The sequence below is a fragment of the Molothrus aeneus genome, chromosome 23 (genome assembly GCF_037042795.1).
Source record: "Molothrus aeneus isolate 106 chromosome 23, BPBGC_Maene_1.0, whole genome shotgun sequence".
NCBI lineage: Eukaryota > Metazoa > Chordata > Aves > Passeriformes > Icteridae > Molothrus > Molothrus aeneus.
The window spans coordinates 1435813-1453644 of NC_089668.1; the positions used below are offsets into that span (position 1 = coordinate 1435813).

The following is a 17832-nucleotide window of genomic DNA, read 5'->3' on the forward strand; positions in this document are numbered from 1 at the left end:
CCCAGCTCGGGGGGCTGCGGGTGCGAGGCCGGGTGGGCGCCCCCAGGGCTGCCTTGGCACGGGTGGGGCCAGCCGGGCTGCGCTGTCGCGGTGTCACAGGGCCATCTGCCGGCAAAGACAGCGGCCCCGGCAGCCAGAACCGGCCTCCAGCCCCAGTCCTCCCAGTCTGCAGCTGCACTGGGGAAGGAGGGAGCTGGGCTGGGCTGGCTCGGGGGGCACCTTGTCCCTCTTGTCGCTCCTGGTCACTGTGGGAGGTGGCGTTTGTCCCGCAGGGTGTCACGGAGAGGGGCGACGGTGGTGGCACGGGATGGGACACAGCTGCAGCCACGAACAGATTAAATGTCATTTTATTTCACACCCAAAAAAAAATGTAGAAAAGAAGAGGTGAGTGTGGATTTAATTGCTCATATTAAAAATCTACCAGGTGAGACTGAGCCGTTTCCTCCAGAGTCAGTGCAGATCCACAGGGATACTTCTTCCTCCTCCTCCTCCTCCTCCTCCTCCTCCTCTTGGGGACCAGGATGGGGACAGGGGCACCACCTGCCCCCTCCCCAGGGTGCCCCCGTGCCATGGGCACCCTGCTGCCAGCCCCACCAGCATTGCCTTGCCCGGGTCTCTCCTGCCTGGCCTCTGTCCCGTGTCCCCACGGTGCCACCCACACCTCGTGTCCAGGAGCAGGTGCTGATTTGGGGGCGGGAAGGGGAAGGGGAGAGGGGCAGGAGCCCAGGCCCGTTTTGATTTGTTTTTAGCATTTCTGTGCGTTCCTCGCTGTCCCTTTTCCCTCTGTACAAAATGAGCTGTATGGTCATGGGTGACACGGTGACTGCGGCCCCGCCCTCACTGCAGCAGGGCCCGGATCTGTTTGGACGTGGTGTCGTCGTTGAGGTGCCGAGTGGTGTACCTGGATGGGGAGGGGACACCGGTCACAGCCCCCCGCCCTCTCTGCTGTCCCCAAGCCGTGTCCCCAAGCCCCCGTCTCACCTCAGAGCGTTCAGGAGCCCCTCGGTGCTGGTTGAGGGTTGGTCTTTCAGGACTTTAATGCAGCCTTTCATCTGTTGGGGGCACAGAGAGGGGCTGTGATGTCACAGACACATTTTACGAAAAAATCCTTTCCTTAGGATTGTTCCTCCTGAGAAGCTGAGAGGCCTCAGGAACAAAATGTAACCAATGGTTATCTGCTGCTGTGGAATGCAACAGGTGCATCTGGGATTGGGCTCATGTGGTTGTTTCTAATTAATTGCCAATCACAGCCCAGCTGTCCGGACTCTCTGGTCAGCCACAAGATTTTATTATCATTCCATTCTTTTCTATTGCTTGCCAGCCTTCTGATGAAATCCTTTCTTCTATTCTTTTAGTATAGTATTAATATCTAATATCTATATTATATATTATATAGTAATATATAATAATATACAATAATATATAATAAAAGATTTATCATAATAGTAAATTATAATATAATAATATATCATAATATATATTATAATGTATATCATAATATAATATATATCATAAAATAATATATATCATAAAATAATAAATCAGCCTTCTGAAACATGGAGTCAAGATTCCCATCTCTCCCCTCGTCCTGAGGCCCCCAGTGACCACCACCACCCTGAGACCCCTGGGATCCCCCTTCCTCCCCATCCTCAAGCCCAGGGATCACAGCTGCTGTGGCACGGCTGTGACCCCACAGCTGTGACCCCAAGACCACTCACATCAATCTTGGAGGTCTTGGCAAAGGCCCCCACGGGGTGGACGTGGTCGTAGAGGATGATGACACCAACCATCACCCTCATGCAGAAGAGCAGGGTCTCGGTGTTGGTGAAGCGGCTCCGGTACTCCCTGGGCGAGCAGAGAGGCTGCCTGAGCCTGGCAGGGGTGGCACAGGGACCCCAGGACCAAGATGTCCCCCCCAGACCCCAAAGTGGGGCACTCACGGGGTCTCCAGCATCACCCTGCACACGCAGGCCATGGTGCTCAGGCAGTCGGTTGTGTCCTCGATCGGGAGGGTCTTGTTCTGAAACCCAACAGGTCCCAGCTGCTCTTTCCCCCATGTGTGGTGGCTGGAGGGGGTTTCTGCCCCTCCTGAGGGTCCCCCCAGCCCCCCTCACCTCTGAAACGAACTTGGTGGTGGCGTTGCTGAGGGTTTTCAGCATGGGGGTGGCCTCGGCGTAGAACAGGGACATCCTGTTGGCCATCTCGTTGTTCACCTCGCTCTCTGCATCCAGCTGGGGGGGTGTGCTGGGGGTCACTGCGGTGGCCAAGCCCCCCCCAAAGCCATCCCCAGCCCTGTGAACCCCTGGGGGAGGCCGGGGGAGCAGCAGAGTCCTCCCACCTGCAGGTTGTTGATGCGGTTCCGGCTGATGGTCCGTCTGTAGTAGCTGAAGTCGTTCTGGATGGCAGGGTTGGTCATCTGAGGGGGGGACACACCAGGGTTAGGGGACCCAAGGGACTCTGCTGGTTCGCAGGGTCCTGGTGTGGGGACCCCCCTCGCTGTCACCCCGCACGGGGAGGCACCTTGAGCTCGTCGAAGCTGAGGGTGAAGTGCAGGATCTCGGCGAACTGCTTGGCCAGGGCCTGCTCCCGCTCCAGGTGCTGGGTCGGGGCGTAGGGGGGGCTGGTGAGCGCCTCCAGCAGGCTCCGCAGGGCGTTCTCTGGGGACAGAGCACCCCCGGTCCCCCTCTGCACCGCCACCTCACCTCCTCCCTCATCCTGCGGCCCCCAGTGAGCACCACCACCCTGAGACCCCCGGGATCCCCCTTCCTCCCCATCCTCAAGCCAGGGAGAGGGACCCCAGGTATCCCAGCTGCTGTGGCACGGCTGCGACCCCACAGCTGTGACCCCAAGACCGCTCACATCGATCTTGGAGGTCTTGGTGAAGGCCCCCACGGGCCGAGGGGAAACTGAGGCACGGCGCAGCATCCCGAGCTGAGCAGGCGCTCCACGGGCAGGCCTGGGGATGCGCAGGGGGACGCAGGGGAGCTCGGGCACTCACCCAGCCGCAGGGAGAACTCGTAGAAGCGTTTCAGCTTGGCGACCAGGGGGCACACGGCGCTCCAGGCGCGCTCCTGCAGCCGCAGGTCCCCGGGGTTCTGGATGGCCTGCGAGGGGAGCGTTGGGGAAGATGAAACAGGAGAGCCTCATAAATATGATTGTCTGGCAAAGATTTTGAGAATATGGAAACTACAAGCGAGATTGAAATGAAAGCAAGCTTTGAGATCCCTCAGTTACTGAACAATGAGAAAACAATGGCATGGACAGCTGAAGGTGATCCCCTTTTGATGAAACAATACCCTCTGCTTGCAGGCAGCCCCAAGGGTCTGAGCAGACCCTGCCAGCTTGGCAGAAGGGGCCCAAAGAGGAGTTTTTAGGGTTTAAAATGTAGCACAGTATGGTAATGTAGTGATTCTTATAGGCTGTATAGAAATGCTATAGAATTTGTGTATTGTACTAGATTGGTTCGTAAGAATCAGAATATTCAACACAGAAGATGATTTATTGTATTGTAACAGGAACTTCACTCCCTTGCCTTTTACTCTCTTACCCCTTTTACTCTCTTACGCTTTTACTCTCTCACCCTCTCATCCTCTCTCCCCCTCTCTTCTCTCAGGCCTGCTCCGAGCTGTGCCTGGCAGCTCCCAGCAGGGCCCAGGCCCTTTGCAATAAACCGCAAGTTCCACAACCTGGCTGCAGAGATCTCTCATCTCCGTCTGTCCCGACCGTGCTACCCCTGATGCTCCTACAGGGAGGGCGCCAGCGCTTGCCCCGAGCCCCGGAGGGTGTGCGGGCCCCGGGGCTGCGCTGAGGCAGAGTGGAAATTTTCCAGGGTAGAAATGCATTTTTATTTAGGTGAAATGTACGTTTTTGAGTCGAGTCTGTGGTTAGAAAGCATAGCTCTGTAGCCTGACTGCAAGGCCTAGGCTCAGAGAAACTGCTTCAGTGAAAGACAAAGATATGGGGGGGAGAGACAGAAGGTGATAGAGAGAGACAGAGACTGCTGTGAGAGCAGCTCAACCTGTCCTAGGAATTCTTTCTGATAAAGAAGAACTAGCAGCAAATGTCACACGAAATTCATAAAAATGAATATGTATGAACCTATTGTGAAATTGTGTGCATATGTATTTGAGAGGGGGATAAGAAGAGACCTGAAGTTCCCAGAAGTACACATGACATTTTAGGGGAACGATTCCCACATGCGTCCAGCGCTGTAATAAACACACCTGTGATGGTGTTCACAGGGGTCTCAGGTTGAGGGAAGAGACGAGGATCTGACTCCATGTTTCAGAAGGCTGATTTATTATTTTATGATATATATTACATTAAAACTATACTAAAAGAATAGAAGAAAAGGATTTCATCAGAAGGCTGGCTACGAATAGAATAGGAAGGAATGATAACAAAGGTTTGTGGCTTGGACTCTCTGTCCGAGCCAGCTGGGCTGTGATTGGCCATTAATTAAAAACAACCACATGAGACCAATCCCAGATGCATCTGTTGCATTCCACAGCAGCAGATAACCATTGCTTACATTTTGTTCCTGAGGCCTCTCAGCTTCTCAGGAGGAAAAATCCTAAGGAAAGGATTTTTCATAAAAGATGTCTGCGACACATACCAGCTTTACAACTTTCACAAAAGTTGTCGAGTTTTGATTATCTCCACAAAACAGCACCCACCTCTCGGATCTCCTGCCCGGCGCCTGTGTAGGACTGCAGCTCGGCCAGGATGGTCTGCGCCTCCTCCAGCACGGCGTTCACCTGGTTCCACACCGCCGTCTCGGCCTCCGTGGGCTGCGCATCTGCAGGGCAGCGCCCCGGGGAGAGAAACCCGGAGGGCTCTGAGCGGGGCCCGGGGAGGACAGAGCCAGAGCGGGGTGCCAGCACCCCCGGCCGCGGCTCCCCCGCCGGCCCGCAGCCCTTCCTGGCCGGATTTGCCCCTGCTCCGTTCTCCTTGCCCCAGCTCAAGTCAAGCCGTGGAGCGGGGGGCGGCTGGGGGTGAGTCCTGGCTGCCCTGTGCCCGCGGTGCTGCTCACCACGAGGGATCCCCTCGGCCCCAAGGGGCTGCAAAGAGCCCCGGAGGGAGAGGTGAGGAGCGACAGCCCCCGGCCACGGGCCTGGCCCCCCTCCCCGGGGACACCCCCGGATGGCAAAGGTGGGGGAGGACGTCTGGGATGGGCGCGATGCGATGGGCGACTGGGGACAAAGAACTCAAAATGGTGTGGATGTGGAACTCAGGATTAAGTACGGAACGAAAACGGAAAATAAAAATCCCATCTCACTTTCAAAGTCAAGGAAAAAATTAGGGCCTTGGTCAAGTTCGTTATAAGTCAACACTTTTAGAAGGTTCCCCATGTGAAACCTGCAAGAGAAGAAACAAGAGGAAAAAAGCATGATGGTGAGGTGGAGCCCGGGGAAGAGGTGCTGGGCTGGGGGCAGCGGCGGCGGCCGGAGCCCCGTCCTCCCCCCGCTGCTCCCCGGGGGTGACCCCGCAGCCGCTCCCGGCCCCGGGTGCAGCCTCTTCCCCCCCGATGGTGATGAGCGCTGGCGGATGGGTGATGGAGAGGGAGGAGCGAAGGGAGGAGAAGCCGCCGAGAAATCCCTGAAGTCCCTGGAGTTTGGCAACAGCCAAACCCCTACTCTAGTGCAGAGGGGTCCTGGGGAGCCCCCAGAACTGTGCCGGGGGGCTGTGGAGGGGGCTGGAGGCAGGAGAAGGTTGTGCTGCCTCAAAGGAGCCAGGAGGAGCAGGAAGGTTCCTCGCCGTGGGAGTGGGGGGCTGTGTGTCCCCAGCCCTGGGCGTTTTGGGGGGTGCTGGAGTCAGAGGTGGCGCGGGGAGCTGTGCATCCGCTGGGGATGGAGCTGGGGCGGGCAGATGCCACTGAACTCTTTTCACCCTCCTCAATCCTGCTCTGAGCTGTGCCCTGGGAGGAATTGCAGGAGCCAGGGGAGCCCTGGGGCCTGGCATCCTGCTCCCCCATGCCCAGCCTGGGAGGCCCAGAGCTGTCCTTTCCTGGCCCTCAGCCCCGATCCACGGGAAGCTGAGGCAGGTCCCTGCTCCCCTTCCCTCGGTGCAGGCTGCAGCTGCCGCACTGACCTTCCCAGCAGTGCAGGTGGCACGGATCACTCCCTCCTCCTGGATCACTCCCTCCTCCTGGATCACTCCCTCCCCCTGGATCACTCCCTCCTCCTGGAGCACTCCCTCCTCCTTTCCCCGCCCGCAGGCTGTCCCTGTCCTGGCGCTGTCACGGGACATCAGCTAATAGCACTGGGTGTGTGCCTGCTGCATCCTGCATCCCACCACTCTGCCAGGACATCTGCCCCACTCTGAGGGATGGAGTCCCAGAACCCTGCCCCATTTTGGAGATTTTTTCAGGGCCCCAAAGCACCTGGAGACATGGGGCTGCTTGGGGACACTGTGGCTGTCCCCATCCTCTGGACAGCAGCTGCGGTGGCAGCCCTGGCGCCCTCCCCATGCCCACCCTGCTCATGGGACTTACTTTCAAAATCCAGGAAAAAATGAGGACAGTTTTCTAAATCTTTGCCCAATACCTTTATCAGGTTGCCCATGGCCAGCAGACCTGAGCGAGAGAAACAGAACAGAGTGGAACAGCACCGGTGCCACCAGCTGGACACCCCAGCACCCCTGAGCCCCCAGGGGACACGAGCCAGACACCCCAGCACCCCCGAGCCCCCAAGGGCCACCACCATGGCACCCCCGAGCCCCCAGGGCCACCACCACGGCACCTCCCTGTGCCCACCCCGATTCCTCCTGGCCGGGCACACAGCCGTGAGCATTCCCTGGAATGTGACAGCTCTCCCAGCACTTCTGACAGCTCCAGAGGTGGGAAGGGAAGAGGGGTGAGGGCCTTGTGCTCCTGGGGCAGCCCTGGCCAGGCTGCCACCCCTGAGACACCCCAGTTCCCCAGCCCTGGCGTCCCCAAGGGATGGGGGGCTGCCCCATGGTGTCATGGCATTCCCCTGGGTTATGGGGCTGGGCATCCCCCATGGACAGGGGAAGACCCCAATGGGAATTGTGCCCCACAGACCCTGTTTGGGGCTCCGCTGCCTGTGCCAGAGCATCCCACCCACCCCACAGCCCTGCTCTCGGGTCCTTACCTCAGTGCCTGGTGTGGCAGCGGTGGCTACGGCAGGAGCAGGGGCTGTGCCACCCACCCGGGTCACTTCATGGGCCAGCAAGGACCTGTGGGCAGGAGGGCAGGAGGGTCAGGGCAGCCCCCTGGGCACCTCCCTGTCCTGGGGACCCATGGGTGGGTGACCAGGAGGGGAAGCACAGTGGGACACTGGATGTCCCCTCCATCTCCTGCTGCCACCAGCCTTTGCCTTATTTCCCTTGGTTGTTTTTTACTGGCACCGGGAGCTCAGCAGGCATCGGGCTGAGCGTCCCCTGTCCCTCATCACCCCTTGTGGGACCTGCCAGCAGCTCGGGGACAACTCCAGAGTGGAGCCATCTGTCCCCATCCCTCCTCGGAGAGGCCAAGATCCCCAGGGATGACTTTGCCAGCTCCAGTGCTTGGGTTTGCTCTTTCCTGAGCGCTGTGTGAAGATCCCTTTACGCTGCCGATGAGCCACAACCCAAATCCTGCAGGCAACGGGGCTCTCCCCCAATTCCCTGCACCCCACCTTTCCTACATGGATGGAGGGGGTCAGGATTGGCCCCACGGTGTCAGCAGGCACCAGGAAGCAGCCACGGGACTCAGCAGGTTGTAATTAAGTGCTGGGGTTTAATTAATGAGGCTGGGGAAGGGGAGAGGCAGAGCTGGAGCAGCAGGGGAGGGATGGGGTGGCCTCGTGCCTGGAATGGGGCTGTGTCCCCCCCAGCCCAGCCCAGACCCTTGGCATCAACAGTGATGGCTCTGCCTTCCTCCTCCTCCTCCTCCTCCCAGGCCCACTAAGTGGTGGCTTTGCACTGGGGCTGCACAAGCCTGAATGCAGCTGGATTTTGGGGTAACTGGGGTGCACCAAACGCACCGAGAGCTGCTCTGGTGCGGTGACCCCGAGGCTCATCCTGCTGAGCACTGGGCTGTTCTTAAAGGGTGCTGGGGAGGTCCCTGGGGTGCCAGGGGGGTCCCTGGGGTGGGAGATTGGCCCCTGGCCCTGGCACACAGGCTGTGACCGGCGTGCGGGCGTCCTCGTGCCTGTGCCACCGTTGTCCTTGACGGGCAGCTTGGGGCTGGGATTTGTCACTGCTGAACTCTGCCTGTGCCCAGGGAAGGGGCACGGGTGGGTCCTCGGTGTGAGGACACCCCGGGGTGACCCCAGAGCCCTGGTGCAGGGGTTTGGTGCCAGGGGCTGGTTTGGGGATTGCTGCAGCCCCTGGGGTTGGGGTAAGGGGAGCGCCCCTTGGGGTTCAGCCCCTGTTTTACCCCTTTTCCTTGGTCCCAGGTGCTTAAACCCCCCAGTGACACTTGGCCCGGGGGGCCACAGCACATCCCTCCCAGGGGGGCTGCGGGAGAGGGCGAGGGGCTCCCCCCAGTGCTGCTCACTGCTGAACTGGGGGAATTGTGCACCCCAAATCCGCTGGGAGAGTCACCCCCAAACCGGCAGCGCTCACAGAGGAACGCGCTGCCACAGGAGGGCTGGGAACAGCCGGTTCCCTGTCCCCAGCCACACCCGAGGTGGCCCCGGCTCCTGTCCCTCCCTGCGGTGGCCTCGTTGCACCCCAGCCCCGCTCCAGACCCTGCCCCCGTTCCCGCAGCGCCGCCTCCCCCTGCTCCCCACGAGCATCCTGCCCCACGGGGACCCACGGCGGTGTCACCTCCATGGGGACAACCCAGCCGGCGGGCTGAACCCGCACTCCTGCTCCAGGCAGGACCAAATGCTGCATCCAGGAGCATCCCTCCCCTGAGCCGGCAGTGCCCGGAGGGGCAGCGATGTCCCCGGGCTCAGGCCGTGTCACCGTTTTAGGGCTGTGTCCCTTTGCAGCATCGCCCTGGGCACCGCAGCCTGGTGCAGCGCCGCAGCCCCGGCCGGGGGCTCCCTGCCCCTTCCCCTTGACCAGGCCCCGCTCCCCGCAGCCCCTCGCCCGCCCGGTGCCCACCGGGTGCCCCCCGCCGCCGCCGCGCCCCCCCGGCCGCTGCCCCCCGCCCATGGCCGCGCCGGCGCCGCCGCAGCCGCCGCAGGCTCGGACGAGCGGTGCCCGAAGGATTTTCAATGGGGGGAGGGCACAGCTCATGCCGGGAATGGGTGCGGGGGCCAGATCTCACCCCAGGATCAACCGGGGCAGGGTGGAGCTGGGGGTCCCGGCGCGGTGCCCCCTCCCCGCTTCGGGCAGCTCCGTGTCCGGAGGGATGAGGAAGCTGAGCCCCCCTCGAGTGGGGCCGGGGGGCTGCGGGGCTCCCCCGTGCCCGGCTGCGGCTGCGGCTGAGCCGCGCATTTACCGCAGGGCCGCCTGCCGGGAGCCGAGCCGCAGCACCCACCGAGCGCCCGCACCCTCCGGGGACCCTGCAGCAGCCCCGGGCGGGGCGAACCCAGCCCGGCATCGCCCAGCCCGGCATCGCCCAGCGCCCCATCCCCGCTCCCGGGGCTGCAAAGCGCGGAGAGGGGCGGCTCTCGGCGGGGTCCCTGGGGGACACCCCCCGCCCTGCCCTGTCCCCGGGCCTGCTGGCAGCCCTGTCCCCGCGCTCACCGTGGCCGTGGGAGCCCGCGGCGTGGGCAGGCGGTGGCGGCGGTCGGGAGTGCGCGGATGCTGCGGGACGAGCCGCCCGCCGTGTGCGTGAGCCGCCCTGCGCCAGCTGCCGAATGCACCACAAAGACCACCATAGCCCCCCGGCCCCCCCACGCCACTGGTGACGGTGACGTCTCAAGTGTGAGCGAGACGGGGATGTTTAACCCCCTGCGTGCCGGCCGGCAGAGCGCTGCGGCCTGGCGGGGAGAGGGGTCTGCGTGCTGCTCGCTGGGTTTGGGGGATGCGGGGACATCGAGAGGGTCGCCCCACATCAGAGCCAGACCCAGCTCACACAAGGGGGAGGGAAAATCCAAATATTCCTTTGCTCCTGCCCCAGCCTGTGGGTGGCGCCGCTTGGTCCGGTCCCCTCTCAGGGGAGGGGGACAGGCACCGACCCCACGTGGTGCCACCGCAGCGAGGACAAACCCGACCCCCGTGCCAGGACCCCTGTTTGAGGCAGGCAGCACCTTCTGTGCCTCACCAGCTCCCCCAGGACGGGGCAGAAAGGGTTTGGGGGCAAGAACCAGCACAGAGCTGTTCCCTCAGGGGTGATGAAGGAGGAAAGGAACCCCCAAATTGGGTTATTTCTGCTTTTCTACCCCAACTCCCCCCTTTTCCCAGGCCAGCGCTGGGCATGACAGTGGGGACATCAGGAGGCACCCCCAGTGTTAGGGTCACCCCGGGTCCAGCTTGCCCAGTGGCACCCAGAGCTGTCCCTCAGGGCCATGGGGTGGGTGACAACAGCTCCTCACTCCTTTACAGGCAATTTTGTGCTGGGGGGGGGTCTCGGAGGGCCTGGCAGTGCCCCGAGCACCGGCAGCGTCACCGCTGGCTGAGGGACAGGAGCTGTCGGGATTCTGGGGTAAGCAGCCGTGATTCCTGCTCCCCAAGCCCCCGCGGTTTGTGGGGGACTGCGGAGGCAGAGGGGGCTGCGGGGTCTCCCCCATCGGGCACAGCCCCCCCGGGCCGTGCTGCTGCCGCCCGCAGCCGCTGGGGGAAGCTGCAGCCCTGTGCATTCCTCGGAGCCGCTGCATGGGGAGGTTTTGGAGGTTTTCAGGAACCGGCAGCGCCCCGACAGCTCCGCGCCCCGGGGGTGGGTGTTGGGGGATGCTGCTGCAGGAGTGGGGAGGGAAAAGCTGTGGCTGAGGCAGCGCTGCCCGCACGGCTGTGTCCCCTCCAGACACCCTGTTGTCCCCTCTGCAAACCCAGGGCCAATATCCCATTCGGACCCGGGCTCATGCAGGTTTTGGGGTGCCCCAGTTTGGGTGCTGGGCTCAGCTGGGTGCTCCAGTGGGTGCTCTGTCGGTGTGGTCAGCCCTCCACGACCCCCAGCACCGCGGCTTGGGGTGTCAGGGCCCCAAAAGGGACATCCCAGGACCACACCGTCACCCTGATCCTCATCCCAAGGGCATCCCTGGGGCTCCCCTGCCTCTCCCAGCCCCTCCGGCTCCCCCTTCCCGTAGGCTGAGCCGGGCCGCTCTCAGCCCTGGCAGCCTGCGCTGCTTCAATTAAGCCCTCATTAATTTTTCAGTTCCCCGGAGCACCCCGGGCACGGGCGGTTTGCAGAGCTGCTAACTGGTGTCTTCTCTACTCCACATCCCAGAACCGCCCGAGGGGCCGGGGGGGCTCATCCCTCCCCCGGCTCTCGGGGACGCTCACGGAGAGGCTTTGGGGCCACACGGAGCCCAGCAGAGGCTGTGGAGGTGACCCAAAATCCGTGGGGCAGAATCACCTCATTCCAGGTGGGGTCCAGCCCTGGCCGGGGACATGGCACAAGGATGCCACGTCCAGCCCTGGGGGGGAGGAGGATGAAGCCCTTCAGCCCCACTGCTACAAAAAAAAACACAGATATTCGTGGTTTTTGTAACCCAGCCCTGTCTCACCTGCAGCTGGGGCATTTTCTGCTCCTTCCTGCAGCCCCCAGTGCAGAAAAGGTGGGTGCACCTGAGGGCAGCTGCCTTGGAGAAGGGCTGAGCACCCCATGGCACCCCACAGCTCACTGGGGATGAGATGGATGGGATGGGATCCATGGGATGGGGTGGGATGGGGTGGGATGGGGTGGGATGGGGTGGGATCCATAGGATGGGATGGGATGGGGTGGGATGGGATGGGATCCATAGGATGGGATGGGATGGGGAGCAGCCCTGGCTGGCCAAAGACTTCATGCAGGCCCGGTGGGCAGCAGATGCAGAGGGGCAGCTTCGGACGGGCCCAGTGTCCCTGGGATCACAGCAGGACGCCAAGGTCACCGGGAAAAGCGCTCGGCGATCTCCATGGAAACATTCCACGTTTGGTTCTGGAGATCAAAGTGGTTTTCTTGTCCCTGTCTCCTGTGTGCTTCAGCCGCGCCTGTGCCAAGCCATGAGCCCCTGGCGTGTCCCAGTGTCCCCAGGGCAGGCGGTGAGGGGGCGGCATCCCCGGGATCCCACTGCCCCCGGTCCCTGCATCCCGGCCCCATTTCCCCTCCCAGCATCCCAGTACCCCCCAGCACCCCACCTCGACCCCCACCCCCGGCCCCTCCCGCCTGATTGACAGCTCTCCCAGCCAATGGACGAGCGTCGCCGCCGGGGGGGCGGGGGGCCCGCGGCTACAAGAGGGGCGGGAGCGGCGCGGGCAGAGCCGGCGGCTGGACCGCGGCCCCTCCGGTACCGGCAGCGGCTCCGCGCCCCGCCCGGCCCCGCCGAGCCGCCGCCTGCCCGCGCCGCAGCACAGGTAAGGGCTGGAGCCGCACCCGCGGGGCCGGGACGCGGTTCAGCCGTCGGAGCAGGTGCCGGGAGATGCTCCCGGGAGCCGCTTCCAGCGGGGGTCGGGGCCGGTGGCCCGGAGCCGTCCCATGGTGCGGGTGGGGAGAGCATCCCCGAGCCCCCACCCAGCCCCGGGGCCCGTCCCTGCTCCCTGGGTGCCATCCAGGGGTGCTGCTGCAGGCTGGGGGGGACACCCGTAGTGCCACCCCTCTGTCCGGTTTTGGGAGCAGCAGCTGCTGAACAATTGGTGCTTTGGGGTGAGCGTGTGGTTCCCTCCTGGGCGCTGTCCCCTGCCCTGGCATGGCTGGGTGCTGCTTGGAAAAGGGATTTGAGGGCTGTGGAGCTCAGGATGCTGCTCTGGAGTCCCAGCCACTGCATCCTCCATCCGTGGGAGGACTTGGATCATGGCAGATCTGCCCGTGTAGAGTGCCTGGCATGGTTTATGATCAATGCCAGCAATTTAGAGCCAGACCACAGTGCCAGGGGGGGTTTGTGGAGCCGAGCTGGGGTCGCTGGGGATGCCTCGTGCTCTGTGGGTGTCTGGACACTCCCGGGGCTGCCAGGGCTGGTTGGGCTCCGTGCTTCCACGGCAGACGGTGACAGATGCTGGTGGGATGATGGGGCAGGAAGGAGCTGCTGCCTGTGGGATTGGCTGGGAGCACGAGGAACCCCACATCCTCCATCCCAGGGTCCCCCCCATGTGTCCCTGGCCAACACAGCCAGCACAGCAAACCCCTGGGAGGACATGGCGCTTGGTTGGGCTCCAGGTGAACTTCTCCTCAACTTCATGGAGAGAGAAGCTCCAGGAGCTCCCGGAGAACCATCTGCTGCTCGGGCTGAGCGGCGCTGGCAGCCGGGGATGCGTGGGAGCGGGCACGGCGCGTATCGGAGCGGGCTCTGCTCACTGCCCACACAGCCAGGGCCTGCCAGGGCTCCCTGCTGCTGCTGCACACCACGGACCAGGGCTGCTTCCAAGGAAAAAGCTGTGGTAGAAGCCATGTTGTGGCAGTTTTGGGTTCCCCTTGGGATGCCTTTGGCAGCTGCAGGGTGCCTGGAGCTCTGGGCTTTGTGGTTTAAAAACCCTAACCCTAACCCTAGGCAGGAATAGCAGCCTTAGGCTAAGGCTGGTTCCAAGGAAAAAGCTGTGGTGGAAGCCATATTTTGGCAATTTTGTGTTCCCCTTGGGATGCCTTTGGCAGCTGCAGGGTGCCTGGAGCTCTGGGCTTTGTGGTTTAAAAACCCTAACCCTAGGTATAACCCTAAACCCTAACCCTAGGCAGGAATAGCAGCCTTAGGCTAAGGCTGGTTCCAAGGAAAAGGCCATGGAGGCAGCCATGTTGTGGAAATTCTGTGTTCTCTTTGGGAAGCCTTTGGCAGCTGGGGTGTGCCTGGAGCTCTGGGCTTTGTGGTTTCCAAACCCTAACCCCTGGTGTAACCCTAAACCCTAACCCTAGGAGTAACCCTAGCCTGAAGCAGTAAATGGAGCCTTACAGACCCTGTCTTCCCCAAGGAGGAGGATTGGCATCTCTCTGGCCAGTGGGATGCTGCACGGCCTGTGGCACCAGGGACATTTTTACATGCCCTAATAGCAGATTCTTTGTTGTCCCACCCTTAGAGAAGGGCTGGTCAGAGGTGTTCCTTGTCATGGCAATGTGGCTGGAGCTAAATGAGGTCCTTTCCAACCCAAACCATTCTAGCATTCTGTGATTGTGCTCTGGCAAAGGCAGTGGGAGGAGTTCTGAGTTTTCAGTTGCTTTCTGAGTGTTTTCCTTCAGCCCAAAATGAGCCCAGGGGATGGGGTGATGCTGATGGCTGCCCTGGTGGGCTGTCCCAAGGCCAGCTCCTGTACACCTCCAGGAGCAAAGGCCAAAGCCACATCTCCATTGCAACAGCTGCTGTCCTTCATGGACACCCATCAGCCAGGTGGATCAGCTCCAGCAAGGAGAAGAGGGATGCAGGATCATCCAGGCTGGATGAGGGCCTGGGAGGAGCATCCCTCTCCAGCCTGGCGTGGATTTTCCTTTCCAGGGGGCAGCCATGGGCAAGCACAGCAGCAAGCTGGCCCCGGAGATGCTGGATGACCTGGTGAGGAGCACGGAGTTCAGCGAGCAGGAGCTGAAGCAGTGGTACAAGGGCTTCCTCAAGGACTGCCCCACCGGCATCCTCAACCTGGAGGAGTTCCAGCAGCTCTACATCAAGGTGGGCTCCAGCTGGGGCTCTGAGTGCTGCCTGGGGGGCTGGAGCAGCCTCCATGCCGAGCTCCCCCTCCTCATTTCCATTCCTCTTCTCTCCTTCCCGCAGTTTTTCCCCTATGGAGACGCCTCCAAGTTTGCCCAGCACGCGTTCCGCACCTTTGACAAGAACGGGGATGGCACCATCGACTTCAGGGAGTTCATCTGTGCCCTGTCTGTCACCTCCAGGGGCACCTTTGAGCAGAAACTCAACTGGGCCTTCGAGATGTACGACCTGGACGGGGATGGGAAGATCACGCGCCTGGAGATGCTGGAGATCATTGAGGTACCAGTGCTTCAAACCAGCGGGGATCGTTTGTTTTTCCCAGGCTTTTCACACATATGGGGTCCCTTTTAGCACCAAAGAATGAATTTTCCTACCCAGAGCTGTGACCCTGTTCACAGGAGTCTTAGGATGAGGGAAGAGACGAGGATCTGACTCCATGTTTCAGAAGGCTTGATTTATTATTTTATGGTATATATTATATTAAAGCTATACTAAAAGAATAGAAGGAAGGATTTTATCAGAAGGCTGGCTAAGAATAGAAAAATAAAGAATGATGGCAAAGGTTTGTGGCTCGGACAGAGAGTCTGAGCCAGCTGACTGTGATTGGCCATTAATTAGAAACAACCACATGAGCCCAATCCCAGATGCACCTGTTGCATTCCACAGCAGCAGATAACCATTGGTTACATTTTGTTCCTGAGGCCTCTCAGCTTCTCAGGAGGAACAATCCTAAGGAAAGGATTTTTCATAAAATGTTTCTGTGGCGCAGAGCCTTGTCTGAAAGGTGCTTGGTGTGGATCTGGTGGAACAGGGTCCCAACAGAGCAGCAACCCTGTCCCCATCCCCTGCCTTGCCCTGGGGTCTCGTGTCCTTCCAACATTCCCTCTGATTCCCGCTCTCATCCTCCTCCAGGCCATTTACAAGATGGTGGGGACTGTGATCATGATGAGGATGAACCAGGACGGGCTGACCCCCCAGCAGCGAGTGGACAAGATCTTCACAAAGATGGACAAGGACAAGGATGACCAGATCTCCCTGGAGGAGTTCAAGGAGGCCGCAAAGAGTGACCCCTCCATCGTCCTGCTCCTGCAGTGTGACATGCAAAAATAGAGCCCTGGCGCTCAGGGCTGGACTGGCTGCAGCCAAACTCTGCCCCCTGTGATGGTTTCAATCCCCTTTTTTCCCCCCATTTGGCCCCAGGCATGAGCCACCTTCCATCCCTCCTGCTGCCCCTGCTCCGGCTGCATCCTGGGCAGTTGCACACCCTGGAGGTCAGAGCTTGCTCTGAGCACTGTCAGCCCTCTCCCAGCCTGGAGATGGATGCCCTGCAGCCCCTGGTGTGTCCTGGCTGACCAGGGCCAGCTGTTCCCACATCCCTGCTGCTTTCTCCCTGCTTTCCCCCACTGCTCCACCTGCCCCATTCCCTGATCCTAACTGAGACCAGCTCTGTCCCATTTCTGCTGTTTTCTCCCCTCTTCTTGGCTTGTGAAGTCTCCAGGGAGGCTGAAAAGCCCCAAGTCCTGCTCCTGGTCCTTCCTTCACTGGCAGTTCCCTGGAAGGCTGCCTGGAGAGGCCAGGGCAGGGTCTTGCACCAGCTTTAGCTCTTCCACCTCTATTTTCCCTGCTGGGAACAGCCAGGCTTGGTCAGGACACTCCAGCAGAGAACAGAAGTGTCCAAAGCCAGCCCTGGATGTCCCATCCCAGCAGCCACCCTCCATCCCATCAGGTGGGTGATGTCCCCATCTGCCCTGGGTGCTCTGTGGCATTTCTGACCCTCCTGGAAACGGAGGTGAGGCCTGCAGTCCCAAGCTGGAGGCAGGCTCAGGGTTGTGGGTGTGGAAGGCAGGTCCTGGTGCTGCTCCTGGGTGCGTGGCACTGCTGTGGGGACAGCTGGCTGCTGGGTGGGGGCTCTGGGGAGGTGTGGATGGGTCCTGTTCCTGCTGAGCCTCCTGGAAAGGCTCTGAGGCCACAAGAAACAAATCTGTCTCCTTCCTCCCCGCTCCCAGCCTGCTGCATCCACCCCTCCTGTCCCAGGTCGGTGTTTAGTCCGCACATTGTGGTGTTGGTGGCTGTGGTGTCTGTTAGGAGATGGTGAAGTCCTTACTTATTTTTTTAAGGGAAAAATAAACTGTTCCCTGTGTGTGGTGCCCCCCTCTGGATGGTTTATTGAGGACAGTGAGGTGACAGCACTGCACTGCTGAGAATATTTTAGGGGTCTCATCCAAGCCTGTGACACCCCAAGGGGTGGAGAAACCCTTGGGGACAGCACAGGCTGGGGAGCCTTGGAGGTTGAAACCCTTCAGTGGTGCAGGCAGCTCTGGGGAAGAGAATGTCCCTTTTGGGGTGGGGAGCCTCAGAGCCCAAACCTCTCTGGAAATGGGTCTCCTTTGCCAGCCAGGAGCTGGCCCTGGCTGTGCCCTTCCCTCAGGGCTGGTGGCTTTGTCCTGGGCTCCACCTGTCAGCAACTGGGCCCTGCTCTCTGTGCATCTTTGTCCTTCTTTCCTCCACCCCCATCTTCCCAGCCCAGATTTTCCTCCGGCCGCTCCTCTCCCTCAGCAGCCTGCACAGACAGTGACTGTTGCTAAGGAGCTCTCACCAAATTTTAATCCTTCTCTGGAATCAATCTGGCAGGGCTGGCTCCCAGCTCACCCCATCCCACCTGCATCCTGCAATTCCCCAGCCTTTGGTGTGTCCAGCACGGGATGGGGAGGGTGCCAAAACCACGGCAGGGAGGGTATTTTTAGGAGAGCTGCTGATGGCAGAGCTCTGCCCCTCGGCTTTGGCCGCTGTGCTTTCCAGGAGCACGTGTGAGTTTGCAGCTCAGCAGTGCCTGGGGAAGAGGGAACAGGGAAGGTTCTCCCACCCTGCAGGAGCTGGGGACGTGCCAGGGCTGCTGCCTGAAAGGGCAGCAACTCAAAAGCTCCAGAGAGAACGCCAAGAATAGCCTGGTGATCCTGGAGCCCGCCAAGCTCCCTCATTGCACCCCGAAGGAAGCTCAGGTGTTCCCCAGCAGGGAGCTGCAAAGGCCCTGGGGAAAGGAAATCTGTGAGGCTGAAACGGTGCTGAATTCCCAGAGGGTTTGGGGCTGCTGGTGCCAGCCCTGCTCACCGGCACACAGATGGCTCTGCTCTCCTCGTTTGGACCTCGGTGTTGGATTGGTCTCATGGAC

General features: G+C 61.0%; 2 protein-coding genes across 4 annotated transcripts; one reads left to right on the forward strand and one right to left on the reverse strand.

Annotated features, from left to right (window-relative positions):
- Window positions 1-329: 329 nt before the first annotated feature.
- On the reverse strand, window positions 330-9789 carry LOC136565989 (CYFIP-related Rac1 interactor A-like). Of its 3 annotated transcripts, XM_066564912.1 has the most exons (13): window positions 9643-9789; window positions 7113-7197; window positions 6494-6574; window positions 5279-5358; window positions 4677-4798; window positions 2999-3104; window positions 2521-2657; window positions 2339-2416; window positions 2115-2231; window positions 1941-2020; window positions 1719-1845; window positions 982-1052; window positions 330-901 (listed from the first exon to the last, which is right to left on the reverse strand). In XM_066564912.1, exons 4-13 carry the CDS (start codon window positions 5349-5351, stop codon window positions 838-840), a joined length of 975 nt encoding a protein of 324 aa, XP_066421009.1. In that variant the 5' UTR covers window positions 5352-5358; window positions 6494-6574; window positions 7113-7197; window positions 9643-9789; the 3' UTR covers window positions 330-837. The 3 variants fall into 3 exon arrangements, with proteins under 3 accessions (XP_066421009.1, XP_066421010.1, XP_066421008.1); XM_066564913.1 differs by lacking the exon at window positions 5279-5358; XM_066564911.1 differs by lacking the exons at window positions 6494-6574; window positions 7113-7197; window positions 9643-9789 and having other exon boundaries at window positions 5279-5463.
- A 2499-nt stretch (window positions 9790-12288) lies between these two features.
- Window positions 12289-16812, forward strand: HPCAL4 (hippocalcin like 4). Its single transcript, XM_066564685.1, has 4 exons — window positions 12289-12393; window positions 14454-14624; window positions 14727-14942; window positions 15576-16812. Exons 2-4 carry the CDS (start codon window positions 14463-14465, stop codon window positions 15771-15773), a joined length of 576 nt encoding a protein of 191 aa, XP_066420782.1. The 5' UTR covers window positions 12289-12393; window positions 14454-14462; the 3' UTR covers window positions 15774-16812.
- The last annotated feature ends 1020 nt before the right edge of the window (window positions 16813-17832 follow it).